General features: G+C 45.6%; 1 protein-coding gene across 1 annotated transcript; it reads left to right on the top strand.

Moving 5' to 3' along the window:
- The first annotated feature begins 229 nt into the window (after positions 1 to 229).
- Positions 230 to 4,672, top strand: TMEM213 (transmembrane protein 213). The gene is made up of 3 exons (XM_059074951.1): positions 230 to 374; positions 3,558 to 3,629; positions 4,503 to 4,672. The coding sequence occupies exons 1-3, from the start codon at positions 230 to 232 to the stop codon at positions 4,670 to 4,672; spliced, it is 387 nt and encodes a 128-aa protein (XP_058930934.1).
- Positions 4,673 to 14,136: the final 9,464 nt, after the last annotated feature.

The following is a 14,136-nucleotide window of genomic DNA, read 5'->3' as shown; positions in this document are numbered from 1 at the left end:
TTTTTTCTCAGCAGGGACAAAATGTGAGCTAAGGAAGAACCAACTAAGTCACCGTCCATTCCTCCCCCAGCCAACGCAGCTCAGCTTCCCTCCTGGAGAGGTGAGAGCCAGGTGTGACAGCCCTAGTTTCCTTTGCTCCACCCCCTCTCTTTCCCCAAACACAGACCAGAAATTCACCTCTGCCAGTGTTGTTTTCAAGTTCCTGCCAGGCGGGCCACACACAGGACGCATGGCAGGCGGCCCTCAGCTCGCCTCTGCGGGGACCGTGATCACAGGAGCCTCTCTCCTCGGCATGGAGCACCTCAACTCTGCGCCCTGGGCCGCCCTGGTCCTCAGCCTGGCCTTTGCCTCCTTCCACCCGGCTTGCTTGGCAGGTACAACTGTGAGCTTTATTCTCGCCACGCTGGGAAGAGGAAGGGAGGGGAGGGCGGAAAGAAGGAGGTCGGAGAAGGATTCCTTGGCTAGGGTTGGTCCTGCACAAAGGAAAGAGGAAACAGTACTTTCTCATCTGAAGGATTAGGCAAGAGAGGGTCGGGTGGGATGGGAGTTCACTGAAGACCAGCGTCAGCCAGGATGGGAGCAGCCACCTCTGCTGCCCTTTGCCACAAAGAGTCTCTCCCATCAGGGGACCAAACTGGCCTAAACTGATATCTTTGGGTTGCTGTTTCTCAGTGGCTCCTTGTCAGCATAATTGTGTTGCAAGCGCGTATTTTGTGGTTGTCGTCTTGCTTTCACGTGCCCTCCTCTCACCTAGGGACCTCTGTCCCTCCATTGACCCTGTGCGCCCTTTGCGACTCTCACAAAACCTCAACACACAAAGCTGCCGTATGCTGTTTCATCTTCTCCCACCTTGGCCGGCTCAGGAGATGCTGGATTATGTCCCGATTTTCTTGTGGAGGCTGAAGGGGGATGTTAGGTGGCCTCCCCTGTCTTGCTCTCCCAGGCTGGGCTCTGCGCGTCAGCGACCTGGGTCACATTCTCATGCTCCTGGTTTCTGCCTCTGGCTTTGATCTTGCTCCTCAGAACAGTCTGCCCTCCTCTCTGACAGACAGATTCTCCCTCTCTTGAAACCAGTCCTCGCCATCCCCCCTCCGGCCTGTATCTATCTCTCCCATCCTCAGGGTCTCTCCTATGGAGGTTCAGAGCGTGGGCTCTCAAGCCACTGAGCCTCAACTCAACTCTGGCTTCCACAACTTACTAGCTGTGTGACCTTGAACAAATTACTTACCCTCTCTGTGCTCCAGTTTCCTCATTTCTAACATGGAGATAATCATAGTGCTTATATATAAGTTTGTTGTAAAGATGAAATAGGTTACTGAAGGTAAACAACTTCTAATAAAATAGCACATGGTAAACCCTCAACGAATATTAACACATTCCTTTTATTTTCCAAATCACCCCTCCCCAGATAAGAGTGTTTTCTGTTTACCTGGCCATGCTTAAGAGAGGGCCTCAAACACTTGACAAATTTAACTGCACTGAATGGTTGGGTCTCGCCGGGAGCCTTTACTTTGGAAGTGACTCCTAGGGGGACCAGTCCCTGGCTGTCTTTGCTTATGAGGGAGGTGGGTGATGTTTAAATTCTTAAGAATTTGTAACAGGGTATATAGTTTGAACCATATAAAATCTCTGATACTGAATCATTTTTGACCTACAGAAATGGCAATTTCATACGGTTGAACCTAATATTAGTATTCCATTAACTAGGTTTTTTTCCATTCACCAGCTCTAGACCGGGACCACTTCCATTCTAGGGTAGAGGGGAGATGAAAGTCAGGGTCAAGGAAGTTATATGGGTAACAAGGGAAATTAAAACATTGAGGAATCAATTTTTCCAAAGCAAATAAAGACCAAAGCTCTAAGGCATTTAGCTGTAAATAATTTACAGTAACAATCAGATTGCATCAAGGTAACTACTATACTTAAGCAGGACATTGGAGTGGCTGGGGGTAAGTGGCATAAAATTAGCCTGAGCAGCAATTTCCTGGCTTTGGCTAAACCAGAAGTTTCCTCCTGACTCGTCCTGCTATGTGACAACAAGCAATTTTGAAGGACATGTTAACCTAGAGTCAGTGTGGCCTGGCGAGTTCCAAACTTTTTTTTTCATCCCCAAAGAAGCAGATTGAACAACAACATAATTTCCAGAAAGATTCTTTTAAATGGTCTCTTGGTTTTGCTCTACCTAGATCAGCATAATTGTCTAACAGAACTTTTTTTGATGATGGAAGTGTTCCGTATCTACGCTGTGCTTCCAATATGGTAGCCACTAGTCACATGTGGTGATTGAGCACTTGGCATGTGGCTGATATGACCAAGTAGCTGCATTTTTCATTTAACTTTAATAAACTTAAACAGCCACACTGGTTAGTGATCACCGTGTTGAACAGAGCAGACCATCTGCCTTCTGTTTTTTGCTTTTGTTTTTCATTTTTGGCCACACCTCATGGCACGTGGGATCTTAGTTCCCCGACCAGGGATCAAACCCGCACCCGCTGTGTGGGAAGGTGGAGTCTTAACCACTGGGCCACCAGGGAAGTCCAATCATCCACCTTCTTATTCTCAGTGATGAGAGGGAACAAGGGCCATGGTTTTTCTCCCTTGGGGATCCTTCTGTTCATCTCCATAACCCCTCCCCACCCCCCAAACTCTGATATTTCTGCTAAAGTGCTTTTTATCACTGTGCTCCTTGCTTATTAATCAAGGGACAATTCTAAGTGCTGCATATTCTAGAAACCTCTCAACTTGCCTGTAGGGTGTTTAATTTTTTTTTAAAACCCTCTGTCTGAGTAATAACATCATACTCATCATAAATAAAGAATCAAGGTCAGACCTCAATGTTTATTAGTTCAAGTTTTTGAAGGAAATTGAAGCTACTTACGAAGACATTCTAGATTTTTAAGTGATTGTGTTCATATATACTAGAAAAAAAGTTTATAGATGTACCTATCTGCATGGAAAGCAGCTAAAAGAGAGTGTTTAGAGGCCCTTGGTGACGGAAGGGACACGTGAGATATGAAGATAAAGCATCTCTGAATGGGACTAGGGAGTGATAGGAAAAGGGGAGTGTGTGAGTTTGCTACCCAACAAAATACCACAGCCTGGGGGACTGAAACAACAGAAGCTTCTTTTCTCACAGTTCTGGAGGCTCCAGGAATCACCAGGTTTGTTTTCTCCTGAGGCCCCTCTCCTTGGCTTACAGATGGTCCCCTCTGTGCTGGGTCCTCATGTGGTCTTTGCTCTATGAGTTCACATCCCTGGTGTCTCTTCCTCTTCTTACAAGGACACCAGTCATATTGGATTAATTTAACCACTTAACCTTAACTGCCTTTTTAAAGCCCTATTTCCATAAAATGGGTTAGGACTCCAACCCACGAATCTGGGGAACATAGGGCTATAACAGGGGGTTAGCTTTGTTGCACATTTCAATGTACCTCTGCTGGAACTTCTGTAACATTTTCATAACACTCACTACTGATTCAAGAAAAGATTGCAAACTCTATGTCTGAGAATGGCTTCTTCTCCTAGCGCCTGAGATTATCTTCTGTCTTTTCTTCCAGAAGCAAGCAGCAGCAGCAACTCAACCTTGACTGTGCACCACCCAGGCCTTGAGACCCCGGAGCAGTGCCCCAGTAAGCTTCTCCTGGCGACCTCCCTAAGCCCAGGGCTCACGCTGGAGCAGGAGGGGTGCTGAAGCCTCCTTGCTTTCTGCTCATTGGCTTCGGGTGGCTGAGCGCCTGCCTGGCCCTCCTGTATGCCGCTGTGGTGTGTTCACAGCCCCAGAACTGTCTGCAGAGCACGTCTAAAAAGCTCTCTTGGGCTTGGTCCCCAGCTAAGCTCACACTCTTTGGTGCAGGTGGCTTTAAGGGCCCACCCCCGGGACAGCGGTCAAAAACCCCCTGACTTCAAATGCTTATAGAAATTTGGAAGTGGAAAGACCCTAGACATCAGCCGGTCCAACTTATGCCCAATGCAGGAGCTTCATTTTGGTACCCTTTGTATATTTGTGTTCATCCTCTATTTGAAGACTTCCAGTGGCAAGGAGCCTACTGCTTCATAAAGCTACCGTTGCTATGCGTGTCAAATTCACAGGAAGTTTGCCTTATTCAAAGTCTGGCTCCTTGATTCTGCCTTCATTGAATGACCAAATGTGTTTACTTCTGGGCACTTACAAAGGAGGGTAATAGGCAATGACATGTGGAGGTTATGAACGTGACTCTGGACCCCTACAGGCTTGGGTTTGAATTCTAGTTCTGCCATCGCGTGACCTTGCGCAGGTGACAGCCTCAGTTTCTTCATGTCAAACAGCAGGAATAACTGTGCCCATCACTCTGTGAGGAATAAATAAGGTAACGTGCGTAGAGCACTTAGCCTAGTACATGGCGTGCTTTAGTAAATGGCGGCTATTCTATTATTACTGGTCTCAACGTTATGAATATTAGAGAAGAGCCCGGGGGAGGGGAGGCTGGTGTGATGCTGTCATTCTTGCCCTCTCTTCCCACCAGATGTCGACTTCTGCCCACAAGCGGCCCGGTGTTGCCACACCGGGGTGGACGAATACGGCTGGATCGCGGCTGCGGTTGGTTGGAGTCTCTTGTTTCTCACCCTCATCCTGCTCTGTGTGGACAAACTGATGAAGCTAACGCCAGATGAGCCCAAGGACTTGCAAGCATGAGACTTAGAATCTTTGTCCCAAGAACGTCAATAACCACCAAGTTGTAGGTAATAGCAAGGCAGGGAGAGCGCTAATGTGATCTCCACTACTTTAAAGTCTTTTAATCCTTTTTTGTTTGTTTTTGCTTTTGCTTTCGCTTTTGGTTTTGTTTTGGCCGTGCCGTGCGGGCTTGTGGGATCTTAGTTCCCCAACGAGGGATCAAACCCGGGCCCTCGGCAGTGAAATTCGGAGTCCTAACCACTGGACCTCCAAGGAATTCCCCAAGTCTTTTCACCCTTAAACTTCAGTTAATTTTAAAAGGGAAACAAGAAGGAAATGGGGATCCAAGGAAGACAAGACCAGTGCTGCTGCCCTCACACCTAATTTCAAAAAGCACCTGGGCCCTTTATAATCTGCTATCTCCCTGATCATCTCCTTTCTCCAGATAGCCCCCATGAGAATTGCTTGTAGCTTAACCGTCGCCTTCTTCTGGCTTCCGAGGGTGTGGTACACAAGAAACTTAAGCTCCAGTCTTTTAGTCAACACGTTCGAAACAAAACTCAGAACCTTCTCACCAAAAACAAAGCGTTGTCCTTTGTCCCTTACTTCAGTCAAGGGCGTCATTGTCATTTCAAAATGTGAACTTCACCTTGGACACCCCCAGCTTCCTCAGCCCCATGTCCGATGCTTCTCCAGCTCTTGTTCTTTCTCTGATGCGTCTCCCATGGCTGTCCTCCCCATTCTCCCTGCCGGCACCCTAGCTCTGGCCTTCACTACCCCGTCTGACCATCAGGTCAGGAATATTTCTTTTCGTTCTCACTGCCTTCAGGATCTGCACTTCCAGCTTGTCACTCCCCTCAACCCAATGTCATTCCCTCTTCTAGGGTGGCTACTTCCACCTCCACCTCCAGAACGAAGGTGGCTACTTCCACCTCCACCTCCTCCAAGTCCAGCTCTAATGCTTGCTCTGCCTGCAGCCCTCTCTGCTCGTCTTTGGGAGACCAGAAGCTGGTGGTCTTAGGGCATCTCTGTGCTGCCCTGAGCACAGCCATTGTGAACGGGCCTCTTCACGCTCTGGGGCGTAATGTTTCCCAGTGAACGGATGAATAAGCCAATGAATAAGTTCGTGCCCTAGATGAATTTATGATCATCGCCGTGCATTCAGAACCACTGTTTTTCTGTAGATGGTTAACACAACTGACCTCTGCAGGAACCACGTGGTTCCTGCTCGCTCAGGGAATCCCTCAGGACCAGGGTGTCCCCATATGACGGTGCACTCTTCCAGTGGGAGTCGGGAGGAAAGGAGGGTGGGTTCATGAGAAGGAAGAAAGGACAGTGACTCTTTCTTTATGAAAACATGTCTGCCCTTTGAGAGCAAATATGTGTTTCGAATGGATAAACTCTAAATAATCATAATACAGAAAAAAAAAAAGAAAAGTCAGAGGCCTCTGAAATAGGAAGAAACATTTTCTAGAGGTGGCAAATGACCCAAAGCCGGACCGATTACTCTTTCAGAAAGTCTGAGTAAATTTCCCTGACAATGGGAACTAAAGGATTGCCTGGCACATTTTGCTATCTTGTGAAACGCCAGATGGTTTCAGAATCTCAGTTGTTTAATCAGTGAAACGGGATGGATTTATTGTTCCTAAGGGTTAATCATGTGGACACAAGTGTCTATGTAAGCCCCGAGTGATGTCATGGACATACACGTGGATGTGTGTTCCACTTTTTTAGAAAACGAAGGAAAGAGTTTCCACAATACGTGAATGGTTTAATTCCTTCGAGATGAAAAGATTCAGTGTGGAGCTCACTTGGATTTAATATCTGCGAACATTTTTGAAATAAATCAGTGTGCAATAGTGATAAGAGCACGGACTCACAAACCCCCCCCCCAAAAAAAAGAAAGGAAATTAAGATTTATTTCTAATGAATGTGAATAGAATTGACTCATGTTGCCTTGCTGAGCTTCAATTTTCTAAGTGGAAAATGTAAGAACTGCACCGAATACATGGTTACAAACTAGGCTCCAAAAGCTCAGGGAGCTATTCAAGGTGCTTCATGAAAGTGGGTGTGCATGAGGCCCTTCCTTGCAACCAGAGCAGAAGGGCTCTCGTCTCTTTTACATGCTTGTGGACCTCCGTGGCAAGATTGCATTTGCTGCCTTAAAGAACGGACAGTCAGAGCGTCAGGTGGCGCCTGGGACAACGTGTAGCTTCTTTACACTGAAATGCACTGTGTGTAGTTGCTGCCACTGTCACAATAAAAGTCAGGCATTTTGTGAATTGCTTTTCTTTCACAATAGGAAGGATAGATCAAATCCAAACAATCACTTTTTTCTGTGAGACTGGAAAGAAAGATGGTTATATAATTTGATGGTTATGCTACCCAGATGCTGTCTCTCGGATCCACCCTCAACATGGAATCTCTTTATTCTAGCAAAGCAAAGGTTTGCCAGTAAATTAAAAAGGAAAACCTGAGGGGGAAAACTGAGGATCAACATCCATCTAAGAGCTTCCTGGGATAAGGCAGCAGGACCTGCCTAACAGTAGATGAACTTTTCATTTAAAAACTTTGCCCTCAGTAACCAGTGCTGTCCTCAGCACCATTACAGACTGTCTGACACAGGGCACATCCAGTTTGGGGCATTTCTAAATATCCCAAAATGCCCTACACAGAAATAGAATATTTAAACATTAAGGTGTGACACAATTATCTGGCTTTTAAAATCATCATCTTTAAATCTATTCATTTTTAGATGCATGATACCCAAGGACAAATAAACCAAATATATAATTTTCTTTTACGTATAGAAACGTTATGCCATGCAAAATTAATTAAAAACAAGTTTAGGGTAACTTGGGCCTCTTTTCCACAAAAAATATATGTAGGCATATTTTTAAACTTAGAGAAAGAACAATCTAGAAATTTTTTTGATGAAGAACATTTCTTTCTGTTGGAGGCCTGGCTTCTGTTTTGAAGTCACATATACATACAGTGACATTTCATGGGTCTTCATCAGTGTGTGGTAGGAGTGCCTTGTAGACAACCTCTACCTGACATCTACAACCAGCCTTACCTGGCTCAGCTCATCCTCCACACCTCCTTCCAGAGTGATCTTTCTAATCCATAAATAAGGGATCGAGTCACTCTCCCCTGCCTAAAATCCTCCAGTGACTCCTCACATCTGACAGAGGAAACGCCATACTCTTACCTGACCCATAAGACCCTCTCTAGCTTTACCTGTTCTGTATTCTTCACACACACCCAGTTCTGAATTATTTCAGCTCTCTCACTATCCTCCAAACCTTCCTTCTTGCTGTTCACACAGCCTGGAACATACGCTTCCCAAGAGGCAGATTTGCCATGAACCAAGAGAAGCTAAAAGTTCTGGTCCCCTTTCTTGCATGCCCCCCACCCCAAGGTCCTCTACCTAATTTTGTATTCCGAATTTTGTATGTTTTTCTTTTTGCTTTTTTTCCTTTTTTTTTTTTTTTTTTTTTTGCGGTATGCGGGCCTCTCACTGTTGTGGCCTCTCCCGTTGCGGAGCACAGGCTCCGGATGCGCAGGCTCAGCGGCCATGGCTCACGGGCTTAGTTGCTCCGCGGCATGTGGGATCTTCCCGGACCAGGGCACGAACCCGTGTCTCCTGCATCGGCAGGCGGATTCTCAACCACTGCGCCACCAGGGAAGCCCATCTTTTTGCTTTTTTTAAAGCGGGAACTCTAATTGCAGACGTTTTAGGTTGTAAAACTGGACCTGCCCTTGCTCTTCCCTCCCCTCTCCCTCTCCTGATTGGATTCATTTGGTTTACTGGGATTGGTCCTCCAAGTCAAGTTATCCCTCCTCCCTAGATGGACACACACACACACACACACACACACACACACACACACACACACACGCAAGCACACACGCATGCACATCCTACTTCAATGGCCTGTGCTTACCTCCAGGGCAGCACTGTGAAACTCTCTCCTTAAGGGAGTGGAGGAAAAAGAAACCCCCCCCCTACACTGTTGGTGGGAATGTAAATTGGTGCAGCCACTATGGAGAACAGTATGGAGGTTCCTTAAAAAACTATAAATAGAGCTGCCATATGATCCTGCAATCCCACTCCTGGGCATATATCTGCAGAAAACCATACTGTGAAAAGATACTTGCACCCCAATGTTCATAGCATCACTATTTACAATAGCCAAGACATGGATTCAACCTAAGTGTCCATTAACAGATGACTGGATAAAGAAGATGTGGTACATATATACAATGGAATACTACTCAGCCATAAAAAAGAATGAAATAATGCCACTGCAGCAACATAGATGGACCTAGAGATTATCATACTAAGTGAAGTAAGTCAAAAAGAGAAAGACAAACATCATATAATATTGCTTATATGTGGACTCTAAAAAATAATACAAATTAACTTATTTACAAAACAGAAACAGACTCACATAGAAAACAAACTTATGGTTACCAAAGGGGGAAGGCGGAGGAGGGATAAATTAGGAGTTTGGGATGAACATATACACACTACTGTATATAAAACAGATAAACAACAAGGACCTACTGTATAGCACAGGGAATTATATTTGGTATCTTATAAGAGCATATAATGGAAAATAATTTTTTAAAAGAATATATATATATCAGAATCACTTTGCTGTACGTCTTTAACACAATATTGTAAATCAACTACACTTCAATTTAAAAAAAAAAACCACACAAAGACTCTCTCCTTGACCAAACTCTTTTGCGCCTTCTTGTCAACTAGACCTCAACCTAGCCTATAAAAACCACAGACTTGGGCTTCCCTGGTAGCGCAGTGGTTGAGAGTCCGCCTGCCGATGCAGGGGACACAGGTTCGTGCCCCGGTCCGGGAAGATCCCACATGCCGTGGAGCGGCTGGGCCCGTGAGCCATGGCCACTGAGCCTGCGCATCCGGAGCCCGTGCTCCGCAACGGGAGAGGCCACGGCAGCGAGAGGCCCGCGTACCACAAAAAAATAAAAATAAATTAATTAATTAATTAAAAACCACAGACTCTCAACACAAATGATTTTGTCCCCCCACATTAAAGGCTTGAACAGACACTAACATATTTTCTAACAGCTCAAGGCTGCATCCCTAGGATGACCCTAGCCTCTCTTTTCTCAAGGCTGCCAAAAGAATTTGCTGTTTGTTCTAACCAATGACTGACAATAGGCCCCTGAGCATATTTTCTCAGAACATTTACTAAAAAGGGCTTAGTTGTGAGTCCTTCCACTGTCCCTTTGAGATATCTCTCTCTCCATCTATCTACCTATCCATCCATCCATCCATATCTCCTACAACTCAGGACCTGAAATCTGTTCCTTTAAAATTTATTCATCAAGAAGGATAGGCCCTCTGTCCCCCGGTCTCTGTGGGAGGACAGAATCCTAGCTTCAGTGTCTTCCAGGTAGCAGGTAGAGCTGGCCTGATGCGCATTTACACTGACAAACTCTGTAATTTCTCAATTCGCTGAGCCCCATTCACCTCTCCCTTCTCCCTCATCCTCCCTGTAAAATGCCCAGCCACCTCTGTACAGTTGAGTTCAGTTCATAGTGGACTCTCTTCTCTATGGCAATAGTTACAGTTCTTATTCAGATCTGTCCTCACCACCTTAGTGTCCAGCTTTGTTTATCTTTGACAACTGAGCACTTTAGACTATAGAATCTACATGCTTGCCTTTCCCACTGGTCTCTCTGAAGGCAGAGACTGTGTCTTTCACCTCTAAATCCTCCTGCCTAACCAGTGTGCAGCAAAAACTCAATAAACATCTGATGAGTGAGTGAATCAGAGGAGACCCACAAATGGGGCCTGTGCAAACAGCCACAGTGAAGCAGGAGAGCTGTGAGGACAAAGAAAGAGGCTCTTGGGAAAATTTGAGGTTTCAAGGTTGGGAAACATTTAAATTATTGTTTTTATAAGTTCCTAAGTATACATAATTAAGTCACTTGTGGAAACAAGTATCTGGCAGACCTCCCCAGAAAGCTGATTCCATGATAAGAGACTAAACACACAAACGGACAAGGGCCAGACCATATATAAAAATAGAACTTTAACCCAGAATCTGCAGCAACTAGTCCAGGAAGTCAAACAACCTCCATAGCAATCGGCCCAGAGAGCCACGATTTGGTTAATAATGGACAGCTTCAGACAGTTTAATTAATCAATTCTTGCCCCAACTTCCAACTTGGGACCAACCACAGAAAGCCATATAAGTACCCATGACCAGTCACATAGGATGCCCTGATCCTACTTAGCGCATATACAGCCATCCCATGCCAACAGCCTCCGATGGGACACACCTGAACACCTGAAGTCTTCCCCCTTTCACCATCAAGCTCTCCCATCCCACTGCCTGCCTTCGAGTCTCTGCCAAATATAAATGATGGTGGCCGACTCCCCGAATAAGTAGCGGTTGCCTGTTCTCAGTTGGGTGGTCTTGTTTATTTCCACAGTGACTATTTGTTGAACTCTCTGTTAAAACATTTGTCCTGTTCTTTGTACCCTGCAGGAGATCTTTTTACCTCGGAGATTCCTGTTAACAGGTCAAAATGAGGGAAGCTATTGAGAGGGAGTGTTAGGCTGAATTGCGTGACCCCCCAAATTCATATGTTGGAATTCTAACCCCCAGTACCTCGGAATGTGACCTTATTTGGAAATCGGGTCATTGCAATTATAATTAATTAAGGTGAGGTTACCCTGGAACCGACCTCTATTGGGCCTTTAATCTGATCTGTCCTTATATAAAAAAGACTTTTTGACACAGACACAGACACACACACACACACACAGGGAGGATAACGTGTGATGAAGGCAGAGATCAGGATAATGCATCCTGATCCAAGGAATCCCAAAGGTCGTCAGCAACCACCAGAAGTTGGGGGGAGGGGGATAGGCCTGGAACACATGCTCCCCACCGCCCTCAGAGGGAACCAACCCTGCCGACACCTTGATCTCAGGCTTCCAGCCTCCCGCACAGTGAGACAGAACATTTCTGTTGGTCTTAGCCACCCAGTTTGTGGTACTTTATCAGAGCAACCATAGCAAACTAATACAAGGAGTATGGTTTTTTGAAAAAAGAGCAGTTTCAACTTGAAACCAAGGGGAGTCTTGTGCCCACGGTTTGCAATGCCTGGACCACAGACATGAAGTGATTGAACGTGAACAGACAGGCAGGATGGCTTCCCATGGAGCTTCAAGCTGCGGCCATGCGGAGTGAATGAGTCACACTTGGGGACCAGAGACCCAGGCCGTCTTCCTGCACCTCCCCATGGCCCAGGATGGCTCTCCCCTCCCACACCACACACTACCTATTCAAGGACAGGTCAGGAGGGTAGAGATGCTGCCTTGGAAGACGGGACAACTAAGAGGTGGCAGATGCCAGCCCCAGGGTCACACACATCCTGTGCAGGGCACAAAAGCGCCCTTCCATCCAGACTTACCTGCATGAGGGCTGGGAGTGGCCAGGGGTGGGGAATGCAGGACTCGAGAGCTCTCATGTAAGTCCTGGGGTAGCAGGAAGTCCCCTTCTAGAAAACCCTATAATAAACCCACACTGCACCCATGTCTGTGCACACTGTCGCCTTGTTGTGGCCACATCTGGGGCCCCTGAGCTCGCTTCCCTCACCGGCCCACTCCCTACTTACTGCCCGACACTGCCACGCTTCGTCCCCTCCTGCCCCACTGCCCCCGTCTGACTCTGAATGGTCCTGGGCAGAGGAACACAGAGTGTTTGAGAAGCCAACGCAGGGCGCCTTGGGATCACGTGAGCGGGAAAGGAAGTATGGGGCCGAGGCTGCTGCCAGCTGGGATCTGGAAAGCTCTTCTAGAGTAGCTCCGATTGTTCATATGCACTTACTCAGGTTTCCTTGAGGGATGGGCACCTTTGAAAAGTTGCATAGAGGTGGCCTAAGGGCTGCCAAAACCTAAGAAAAAAGAAATGACACATAAGATGTAACATTTGGCTTCAGTTACAGACTTGTCTGGTACAAAACACACTTGCTGTATAGCATATTTGTAAATGCATTGTTTAAACTGTACTGAAATGGGAATTCCCTGGCAGTCTAGTGGTTAGGACTCCACCCTTCCACTGCAGGGGGCATGGGTTCAATCCCTGGTGGGGGAACTAAGATCCCACATGCCGCATGGCGCGGCCAAAAACAACAACAACAAAAACAAACTGTACTGAAAAGAAAAGGCTAAAGTTAAAAAAAAAACAACAAACTTGATTACAAACAATACTCCCTAACGGCCAGACTGATAAAGCGCCATTGATAAAAAAGGCCACAGCACAGATGCGACACTGTCTGGTAGACTACAAACGTGCAGTTATGCAATTTCCACGGGCAAAGAAGCCATTCCTATTCCCCACTAAAGCAGCCAGCACAGATGCAATTATCATATTCTGCGACTTGTTCGTTTCTCTCAAGAAGGAATAAGAGCTCAACTGGTTCTATAAAGGTAAGCAACTATTTCTCTGTTTTCACTGGTTGAGCAAGTAGCCTATTTCCCAATTTTGTATTGTTATAAGCAGTATATGAAATACAGAGAAAAATTATACTTTGAAGATGCTTAGACCAAATATTCTTTTTAAAAACGGAATTATAAGTTACCAAGCCATGCAAAGACAGAGAGGAACCTTAAATGTATATTACCAAGTGAAGGAACCCAATCTGAAATGGCTAATTATTAAATGATTCCAGCTATATGACATTCTGGAAAAGGCAAAACTATGGAGACAGTAAAAAAAGATCAGTGATTGGGGTTGAGAAGGGATGAATAGGCTGGCTGGTCACAGAGGATTTTTAGGGCAGTAAAACTATTCTGTATGATGCAATAATGTAGGATACATGTCATTACACATTTGTCCAAAACCATAGAATGTACGCCAGGAGTGAACACTTATGTAAACCGTGGACTTCGGGTAATAATGATGTGTCAGTGCAGGTTCATCAATCGTAACAAACGTACTGCTCTGGTGGGAGATGCTGAGAGCAGGAGAGGCAATGCATGTGTGGGCAGGGGGTATGTGGGAAATCTCTGCATCTTCTGCTCAGTTTTGCTGTGAACTAAAGACCTAACCTAAAGAATAAAGTCTCTTTTTAAAAGTGGATTTACAAGTATCTGGGAGAATCTTAGTACTCACTCCAGAGAAGGGTGGGTTTTTTATGCATCAAATTAAATATCCTTGAGTTTCAAATCTTGAACAAAAGGCTACTTATACAAGGATAACTTCCGTGTCATATGCACTAGCACCAAACTTTAATGCCTAAATTAATTTATCAACTCCATTCTTAGGATCACTGAATAAATCAAAATTGTAAATACTTATTTACCCTTAAGATAACTGTACTCATTTATTTACTTATTTACTGGGGGGAAAATGTCTGATATACAGCCAATGGTCAACCCAGCTTTTCTTCACTTTACTCCTTATTCACTTTTACCCCCATTTCTC

Source organism: Kogia breviceps, chromosome 9, assembly GCF_026419965.1.
Source record: "Kogia breviceps isolate mKogBre1 chromosome 9, mKogBre1 haplotype 1, whole genome shotgun sequence".
NCBI classification, from domain to species: domain Eukaryota; kingdom Metazoa; phylum Chordata; class Mammalia; order Artiodactyla; family Physeteridae; genus Kogia; species Kogia breviceps.
This window is presented reverse-complemented; position numbering and strand designations above follow the sequence as displayed.